We start from the raw sequence: 10,874 nt of genomic DNA on the forward strand, positions 1-10,874 counted from the left end.
ATGCACTTATTTGGTTTTGCCAAAGTGTAATGGGGAACGTGAGCATTAAATGCGGTCCCATCATTGAAATGTTTCACCATTTTTCTTTGATGTGTGACATGAAAAGATATAGAGTAGCGTGACACAGCTTACTGTGCACTTGTGTGTACTTGAGTTTGGTTGTGGTTCCAAGACTAGATATGACCGTTGATCCACACTTGCTTCTTGCTTTCAGTCTGATCCACCCGACTGTCTTTTCTTACTAAAGGATAGAGAAAATATGGAGAAAATTTTCAGTAATCTTATAGACCGAGTTTTTCTTGTTTCCTTTTAGTCTTTCTCTCATCCTAGAGAGCGTGTTTACAGGAGTAGTTGTTGTCACATATTCAAAGCTTCAAATTTCGGCCTTCTTCTTTACTTTATTGCCTTTGACCTTATATTTCACGGTACCTTCTCTTCACTTCAATTTTCCATTGAAGAATTTATTATATTTTTGTTACGATGATCAGTAACCCTATTATCATAGATAATGATTTGCAAGATAGTGATTCTTCCTCTTTGAGAATGATAATGGATTGTGCATTGCATTCCCTTCTCTATGCCCAGAGGGATTTTGAATTAGAGATCGTCTCTCTGATTAGGGATTATGAAACAAAAAGGGTATTCGAGGACTCCTTTTTGAGAAAAATTTGTCGGGCATCCCTTTACGTGCTCCCCTGTTTAGGGAAATTGGTGATGGGGAGGACCCTGTTGAAAAACCAATGCCTCCTCCTGTCTTGAATGAGGTGGAAGTAGAAGTTTCCTAGAAAAGAAGGGAACGTGATGGTATCTTCTTCTAAGTATGTCAGGGAACAAGTTGTCATGAACCTAGTGATGTTGAAATCCTGTGTCATTTGGAATGTCATACAAAAATAAATTTTGTGTCTTGGATCAACCTTAGGAACCATTATAAAGCTGAGGAATTAGCCCGCAGAGGACTTTGGCTAGTTGGGTCGGCTAACGTTAATAGATGTCACTGGGTGTTCGCCGAAGTAGTTGGAACTCCTTCCATCTTTAATATGTCGAGGCTATAGCAAATGTTGACATTACGATTAGAAACTCCTTGGATTTGTCAATTCTCCCAATAGGTCCGATGGAGAGGATATGTAACTCTTTTTTATAGTTTTTAAGTTCCTCTATATGAATGCCTCTTGACTAAGTTAGAGACGCCTTTCCTCTTCTCTGAATTTGAGGTGGTCGTTTAAGAATTACCCCCTCGCAACTTCATCCCGCAGCAGGGACTTTCGTGAAGGTTTTTTAACTCTGCACCGTGTATAAATCTTGGGAGTCTTATTTGGAGCTTTTTTTTCAATTTTTTCCATGGCCCGTACCTCTAAGGATAATGCCCGAGATCAGGGATTAGTCTCCCTTCGCCCCAGGTGCCTTGGTTTGGCCCTTTCACTAGTGCCTTGAATAATTTTATTGAATTTTTCTTATTTGTGAAACTTGTTTCCCCTAGGGATCAGTTTACCTTTTGCTTGTCTTCAACCCCGGTGGGATGTGCATATTCTTGCAAAAAGGGTTTCTAGAAAAATTGGTCTATAGCTCATTTTCGTCAGCCTGTTTCTTCTTACCATTTTGGGCTAAATCCTCTATCCTCTGAGGAGGTGAAAATGAAAGAAGATTTGTGGGCTTGGTATCAAGGGCTTGACTATAAAGAAGAACTTGGTCTTGGTGAAGTACCCCCTTCATAGTGAAAGAAAAAACGAATAGATATTTATGTGATAATCAGTGCGCCTAGTTGTTGCACCCCAAAATTTGCCCTCTTTATTTGAGCTATAAGTTATCCAAGACGTTTATGTCGTCGTTCAAAAAGGAAGAAAAATCATAAAGAGTTTTTATGGGTTTAAGGAAATATGATGTGAGGATGGGTTTATATAGTGGAAATACGAGAAAATTCACAAGTCTTATTTGGAAGGTGATATGAGCTAAGCTCCCACGAAGCCCCGACTATTTCAATGTTCTCTAGAACTTTTGTGTTTGACTCGGAAGCCAATTCCATGAGGAAGGTTGTCAAATTTGCAAATTAATCGAGATTTCACAGTGAAAATGGTGCTGAATGTAGGTTTTCGGACACTAAAAAGTTCATATCTCACAATCCGCTCGTCCGATTCCCTCGAGATTTTAACTGTTTCTCCGTGTCATCATTACTGAGATTTCATATGTTCGGACGGAAGACCAGTTATGCACTGAAAATTCCCAGCATTTTGAAGAACGTCGTAATCTTTCGGTAAAAAGCGTGTTTTCGGGTATGTCGCGACAAGTTTGAAAATCCATAACTTCTTCGATTTTTATCTTATCAAGTCCATTCCGGCGGCATTTTCTTGGAAATTTCGTTAGCTTCGATTCTTCGTCGCACATGCTTGTTCAGATTTCGAGCCAAAGGATGAGTTTTATCGAGTTCTTTGAGCGGTGCGCACAAAATTCTGCACAGTCGCGCCAGATGAATCGGCGTTTCTCGTCATTCAAACGCGCGTAATTTCTTCATCTCTTATCGGATTGAGACGATTCTCACGGCTACGAGTCACAAATTTGGTCATCTTTGAGTTGACGTTGGTCCAAATTTCAAACTTTGCACCGATTCGCGTTTCCTTGAAAACGAGCTAAAAAAGAGATAATTTAGGGCGTTTTGGACATTTCACTACTCACACTATATAAGCTATATTTCTTCACATTCTCTCATAACTTCACTTCACCCAAAATAGTCAAAAACACTTTCTCTCAATTCTCTCTCAATTCCCTTGGATCAAAACCCCAAATATCACAAAGCTTTCATCAATCTTCATGAATATTCATTGATCTTCATCAAATTCAAAAACAACATGGATTGAAGATCAAGATCTCGAGTTCGAATTTTCCTCCTCTTTCTTGCACATCTCGCGCACCTCTCTCTCCTCTCCCCAAGGATTCGCGTTTCGACTTCGCTTCGTGTTCGCGTTCTGTCGTGTTCGCGCGTCGGTTTAGATCTTCATCCGGTAAGCTTTCGGATCTTGAATTAAGTGCTTAATTGTTGATCCTTATGTGAATTCGAATCTAGATTCGTATTTTGTTGTTGATTAATGTTGATTGATGATGATTGATCGGAGAATTTGCATGTTGTTAATTGAATTGATGGTGATCATGAGAATTTTTGGTTAGATCTAATGATTGTTGTATGTAATTAATGATTGTTGATGATGAATTGTTACATTCATGCTTTGGATCTAAGAATTGTTGGTGATTTTGTGTGCTTAATTGTTAAAATTCATATATGTGACTTGTGGTGCACTCAAGGTGTTTGTACAAATGCATGTGGTAAACTTTTGCTTGATAATTGCCTTACTTGATGCTTAGGTCGTGATTTGAATACGTTGTGTAGCTTGATCACTTTTGCATGTGCTAATTTTTGTGGCCTTTGTTGCATTGATGTAATCATTGGTAATGATATTTGAATGTGGAATTGGATGACGCGTCGCACTTGGCATAATTGTTGGTATTCGGCTTATTTGATTTACGAATTTGTAATTCACATTCAATAAGATGTTACATGGTGCTCGATTTTGAAATTGATACATTCTTGGCTTTGTTGATTTGGTGCTTAATTCTTGTTCGCTTGTTGCTTATAACGTGCTTCGCATCGATGTTTGCTTCGAATGTTCCTATGTGCCTACTATTGCTAAATGCCTTGAATTTGTATTCCAGATATGTTTCATTGTGCATTACATACATTTTGATGGCTCTTCATGGCATGTTTGATTTGGCATTGACTTGGATTGAGTGGGAGTGTCTCCCAAGCACTCAAAGTTGTTAAAAAATGGTTTTCATACAGGAGAACCCGGTTCCCACTCAATCTAAAGCAATATTGGAACTGGCAGCATGTCCTGGAACCCGGTTCCCAGTTTGGGGGAACCGGTTCTTGGTGGCTTGATGTGTATTTAAAGGCCGACAGAGGGGTCTGGAACCCGGTTCCTAGTTTGGGGGAACCGGTTCCTGCTGTTTGGTTGGGTTCGTGGTTTTGGCAGAATGCCCTGGAACCTGGTTCCGAGTCTGGGGGAACCGGTTCCTGTGTGTGTTTTTGTGATGGAACCCGGGTTCCCATATTGGGGAACCGGTTCCCTTACTTGTTTTTGTTCCTTTTCTTTTTTAACTTCAATCTTTCGTATCTTTTGACTCGTAACTCCGATTTGCATGTTCTTTATATCATTGGAAAGCTTGTGAAATGTACTATCTAGTTAGATGCTTGGTTTTTTCATTAATTTGTAGATCATTCATGTTTGTTTTCTCTTTGATGTTTCATCGTCTATTTCATGTTTATATTACTTGTCCATTTCGTTTTGGTTTATTGTAATAACGCAATTCCGATTGCGATGTTTGTTATCACTAACTTGTGTGCTAGTGTGCAAGGCATTTGGATAGTCACCGATCGACGCTTATTACGTGAGTGTTCCGCTTTATTTGCGGGACACGGTTTCATTCACTCGTGTCGTGTTCTCATCTTGGAGACACGTTTCTATTACTTTATTTCTGCTTGTTTGGTTTGCTTGTTCCTCTTGCAGGTGTATTGTGATTATGCTCGACGCGCATGTCGACTTTTGTTTTCTTACATGGCTAATCGGTGTGCTGACTATTTGCTTTTGCTTTGCTAGCTCGCTTGCGGGATCCCTAGTTTTCTTTCTCTCTTCGCTGCAGTTTACGGATCATAATCCGTTTGGTATTGATCCCGTTTCATTTTATCTTTCTTGCACTTTATCGCTTTTTCACATCATCCTTTAACATGAGAAGTAGGACTTAGACATTCATCTGGCCAAGCCCTCGAAAGAGGCTCTGTTTTTGTTGGTGTGTTTATATTTGTGCTTTGCGGCAGGGAGTCACGGTGTAATAAGACCTACATGGCACTCCGTTAAGTCCTCATGGAAGGCATGCGGAAAGGGTTAGCAATCAACCCCCGCCCAGTCTCATCGAGTCCGTTCAGTATGCGCATGCTACGCGTGGTTCGCTTCTGAACTAGCACAAGATCTTGTTATCGAGTATGTCAGGAAAAGGTTTCATGCAATCGGACCCCCCCATTTCCAATAGCTCGCGTCGCTCGACGTTTATGCTCGGTTTACGCACGCACCGTTTTCCTTTTGGATCCGTGACGGCTTGGTTGCTGAGACGGACTCGCTCCTCTTGTCTATGGCCCGATCATTTTCGCGAAGTCTAATGCTTGGTTGACTCGGGTGATCCGCTCCCCTTGGCTATGGCGGGACCGCTTTTCTACCACTCGGCCAGTGCCGGTGGTTTTGTTTGCTTTACAAGCGGAGCTCGTTTGTGTGATATTCTTGTTTGCATTCGCTTCCCCCATAGGTTGCTAGCTTGGTTTAGACTTGTACCCTTTGTATGATAACATTAGGTAGCAAGCTTTCCTCCTTAGCTTAGGTCTTCCTCATGCATTCTTTAAAACACAAAAAAAACTCTTTGATTTTCTTTTCTTAAGAGCTTGTTATTTCCGCTCCATTCCCAAGCATAAGCCTCCAAAGGTCGAGCAGTGGAGTGTGAATGTAACTCGCTCACCTAAAAAACACAAAGCAAACAGAAATTAGTTAGCCGAGCTACGGTACCTATGATTCCTTAAAAAGGATACGTAGGCAGCGGGGTAGGGCCCATGCGAGTATAACTTTTTCTTTTTCCTACGTTTTGCATGCATTTTAGTCTAGATTAGCGTAGTTTGCTTACACACCCATAGTTTTAGACACAAGCGTGGATATCATCGAGTACGATGGGCGTGAGGGGTGTTAACACCTTCCCCTCGCGTAACCGACTCCCTTACCCTTTTTTTCTGGTCGTGAGACTGTTGTTTTGTTTTGTGGTTTGCTAACATTCCCTTCCTTTTCAGGATAAATATTTTAGTGGCGACTCTGTTAATTTTCGTGGTAGCGACAGCTGGCGACTCTGCTGGGGACGTCTCGAACTATTGTGGGTCCGGACTTAGCGAGTCGATCCTAGCGCTTGTGTGTTTATCTTTGGGTGATTTATTGCTTTGCATATTTTCCTGTTTGCATTGCATTCTATTTGCGCTTTTACTTTTCTACATCATAGTTCTGGACTGTCTGGATTTCTATTGGCGGGTGGGTGTTACAAGAGGTAAAAGGCCTAATACCCAGGCTATGTGTGAACCATAGGAACCCTAGGATAGAGTAGGAGCATGGTTTGTCTCGAGGTGTACGCCTCGGGATGGATTATGTGACCACGAGCAGAGTAGTGGTTTCAAACGGAGGTATTATCGTCACTCTCATCCGCGCTGCGACGGTGCTTACCTTCGAGCGGACCGTATACTGCGTTTCATGACCGTGCTTACCTTGGCCGAGATTTTACCCGTGAGTGGGGCGGGAATCAATGATCATATAACAGGTACATTGTTGGTGACCGCTATTCTCGTTCGTGGGTTACCGCTGTTCTCGTTCGAGGGTTCCTTCTATCATCGTTCGTGGGTTACCGTTGTTCTCGTTCGAGGGTTGTTACCATGGTCCTTGTTTGTGGGTTACCGTCGATCTTGTTCGAGTGTACTATTGGTTCCTGTTCGTGGGGTACTATGGTTCTTGTTCGAGTGGTAATCTGTGTTCTATTCCAGTGTGTTGTTGACTATGGGTTTTGGTTCTGTGGATTGACATTCTATGTCATGTGTGGTATACCATTTGGGGACGAACCTTTGATTTTGTACTATGTGAGTTACCGGCAGTCCAGAATGCCCGGTGGGCGGCACTAAGTCCCATCACCTTACATCATAGCATGTTTATTTCCAAAAGAAACGCAAAAAAAAAATATATATAATAACAAGCATTTGCATGTCATGTTTTTCAGGGATATTCAAGAGTTCATTCAAGTTGAAGATGGAAACTCCCACTGATACTGTCAAAGAAGCGAAGAGACATACGCATACCTACAGCTTTTTCCGGGAGCCGTTGACCTCCTTAGAGGGTTTGAGTTCGTTAATGACCGCTTTTTGTCTGAAGAGTTTCACAGATAACTATGGGAATATTCTGACCTTGTTGGAGATCGTGGTTGACACGCCTGCTTTGCAAACTTTGATACAATTATATGATCCTGAAATGAGGTGTTTCACGTTCCAGGATTACCAGTTGGCTCCCACGTTGGAAGAGTACTCAATTATTCTTAATCTCAAGATAAAAGACGAAGTGCCGTTCATCGATATCCCTAAGGAAGTGAACTTCAAGTCAATCGTTGCTGCTCTTTATTTGAGAATAAAAGAAGTATCTGATAATTGGAAGTCGAGTGGAGTCTCGGGGTTCACTCTGAAATTCTTGGTAAGAAAAGCTAAAGAGGAATTTGGGAAAGAGAATTGGAACGCGTACAATGCATTGCTCGCTGTGGCTATTTATGGGATTGTGATGTTCCCGAATGTTCCCAATTTTGTGGACTCGGCCGCGATACACATTTGCATGGGAAAGAATCCCATTCCGACATTGTTGGTCGATACTTATTATGCCATTCATTCCCGATACGAGAAAGGTGGTGTTTCTATCACTTGTTGCCTTCAGTTGTTGTTCATCTGATTCCTCTCTTTGTTACCCAGCAAAGGACCTTTCGTGAAGACAAGGGAGACACTCAAGTGGACCCAAAGGATCATGTCACTTACTTCTTATGATATCCAATGGCAAAGGTATCGAATTGACATTTCCGAGGTGATCGTTGGGTGCGGTGAGTTCAATAATGTTCCGTTGGTTGGTACTAGGGGTTGCATCAATTACAATCCCGTGGTATCTTTACGTCAGTTGGGGTATACCTTGAAAGACAAGCCGGCGAAGCAGGTCAAGCAAGTCGAAGGCACAAGTTCAAGTCAGGCCAGTGCCCAGAGGCGTCCTTACGAGTTGTTAAAGGAAGATTTGCATTGTAAGCAGCAGAAGTGTCTATAGTTACAGAGGTCACAGAATAGCCTCAAGAGGCAGAAACGAGATTCAGATAAGCAGCTAGCGGAAGAGAAGGCCAAGTCTGCTCGACTTGAGGAAGAATTAACGAGACTCTGAGCCCAACAGAGAGGAGATGGAGGAGCTCATTCTTTTTTCAAATGATCCTAGTACTACTGTGGAGTGGATTTGTTTGGTCCATGGTGTTGATTTGCTGTTTATTTTTTATATTCGTCGACCTCATCCAGGATTGTTGGATGGGGTCGCATCTTGATATTCTGGATTTCTTTCGTATGCCTTCTGAGCAGTTTGTGGCACGGTTATGTGTTTTCGTTTGTACGAACTCAAAATTCGCAATTATGTTTGAATGAAATATGCTCAGTTTGCTGAAGTATTCTCGTGTGCGGATCATTGTTCAATTATATTCTGTATCAGGGTTTCTATGTCCTATCTGAAAATGAGATGAACTCTTGGATACCTGAAAACTGAAAAACATTTCATGCATATCATTCATATGTCATACATGTCATACATTTGCAGGTTTTTCAGGTCTTATATCTTATGTCTCGCTGTTTTGTTATCAGAAGGTGTTCTAAGACGGCAATCATTCATATTCGACTTGAAGCAATCACCGAAGACAGATGGAGCAGATACAGGAGCAGATGGAAGAGATGCGAACTCAGTTTATGGAGGCGTTGGCTAACGTCAACAGGGGTCAGGAGGATTTGCGAGTTCTCTTCGAGAATTCTAGGAGGACTGAAAACGGCGGACAATAGTATGGTTTGTTTGATGATGTGTCGGGCCGTATCGATGATCATCATGATGAGAATGAGTTCAGGCGTCCTAACTATGTGCCTTATAATCCTTTCAACCAGAATCAGGGTTTCCCTCCACCACCTCCGTCTCGTCTGTTGGGGAGGAGAGATAATCAGAACCGTGGTAATCTGGATTTCAATTTCGAGAACGTTGATCAGTTGTCAAGGCATAGTGCTGAAGGTGCACATGAGGAAGTTGAAAGGTATCGTTTGATTGAGGAACGTTTGAGGGCTGTTGAAGGCAAAGGGGTGTTGGGTATGGATATCAATGATCTAGGTCTGGTGCCAGGCGTGAGGATTCTGCCAAAGTTCAAGGTTCCGACTTTTGACAAGTATAATGGGGCGACTTGTCCAATGACGCATGTCAAAGCATATTACCGGAAAATGTCTGTGTATTCCGAAGAGGAGGGCTTTCTAATGCACTTCTTCCAAGATAGCTTGGCTGGAGCTTCTTTGGAGTGGTATGTACAACTCGAGCGCACTCATATCCATTCATGGAGAGATCTTGTCGAGGCTTTCATTAAGCACTATCAGTACAATGTTTACATGGCACCCAATAGGACTCAGCTGCAGAGTTTGGTTCAGGGGTCCAAAGAATCTTTCAAGGAGTACGCTCAGAAATGGCGTGAATTAGCTGCGAGAGTTCAGCCGCCAATGACTGAGCACGGGATAATTGATATGTTCACGAGCACTCTGTCGGGACATTACTATCTGGCTTGTAGTATGTCTGCAAATTTTGCCGAAATGGTTAGGTGCGGTGAACGTGTGGAGATGGGTTTGAAAATGGGAAAGATTCAGATAGGTACTTCTCAGGGTACCGCAAGTGGCAAGAGACAGTCAGAGGGTTATGCCAAAAAGAAGTAAGGAAATGTTGATGTTGTCTATGGAAAAGGAAACCAAGGAAGAAGTAATTCCTAGGTGAATGCTGTTACTATTCCTGTGACACAACAACAACAGTAGGGGCAACGTCCTCAGTATCAGAACAATCGATACCCTCCGAGGACCAGACCTAACAGGCACTTCGATCCGATCCCAATGACATATGCTCAGCTGTTGCAGCACTTGCTCAGTATTGAGAAAATCACTTTGAGGGATGCTCCAAATGCCCCGGACAGACAATCTCCGAGGGATAATACGAATGCCTGATAACGCGAAAATGTATCACATATTTGGCTTGACTTATATATATTATTTCCCTATTTTTTTTAATTAAGTTACTTTATGTTGGTATTATGCTGGTACTTTCTATGTTTCCAGGAATTTAATGTTTAAACGACTCGCTCGAAAAAAGGAGTAAAAAAGAGAAAGAAATATATATATGAATGTGGGCCCATGCCACAAAATGTGCCGAACATCACTTCATATATATATATATATATATATATATATATATATATATATATATATATATATTATGAAAACACATCATATATATATTATGAAAAGAAAAGTGACGATGGTCATTTGTAGAAATGTGACGAACAGCAGGCCATGAACAAACGGCAAGCCAATTTCTCCTATTTCTATGGCCACGTAACTCAAGCTTGGAGCGAAATATATATTATGAAAACACATCATATATATATTATGAAAATAAAAGTGACGAGGGTCATTTGTAGAAATGTGACGAACAGCAGGCCATGAACAAACGGCAAGCCCAATTTCTCCTATTTCTATGGCCACGTAACTCAAGCTTGGAGCGAAATGGACTCAAACCAACTTTGATCGACGCACTTCCTAGAATCAGGCACCCACTCAATCAACAAATAGACCACGTTGCTCCGATATTTTCTCAGCCTAGCAGCAGAAGCATGAATATAAATAGACAACAAATTACCAGCAAAAACTCTCTCGCCGGTGCTACCATTTTTTCCAGTTCTAATTTCTTTGTTTTTAGGCAGTTTTTCTACCATGTAAAGGAGGTAGTTTCTCACATCGAGGAACTACCACACCATCAGTATTAGGTGTTGTTTCATGCGTTTCAAATTCAATTCCCGTTATTGTACGCCAAGATTATTTTGCATTATTTCATAAGTAATTTCAGCTTTACTTTTAGCATGATTAACAGGTTTCATTTTATTTCTTTATTATTATTTTTATTTATCATTGTTAATTTAATCTCCATGTTGCTCTTAATTTTAATCCGCATGTTTAATTT

General features: G+C 41.4%; 1 protein-coding gene across 1 annotated transcript; it reads left to right on the forward strand.

The window, feature by feature from the left end:
- Positions 1 to 6,866: 6,866 nt before the first annotated feature.
- LOC131632743 (uncharacterized) lies at positions 6,867 to 7,550 on the forward strand. The gene has a single exon (XM_058903473.1). It carries the CDS (start codon positions 6,867 to 6,869, stop codon positions 7,548 to 7,550), a length of 684 nt encoding a protein of 227 aa, XP_058759456.1.
- Positions 7,551 to 10,874: the final 3,324 nt, after the last annotated feature.

This window comes from Vicia villosa, unplaced genomic scaffold (assembly GCF_029867415.1).
Source record: "Vicia villosa cultivar HV-30 ecotype Madison, WI unplaced genomic scaffold, Vvil1.0 ctg.001004F_1_1, whole genome shotgun sequence".
NCBI classification, from domain to species: Eukaryota; Viridiplantae; Streptophyta; class Magnoliopsida; order Fabales; family Fabaceae; genus Vicia; species Vicia villosa.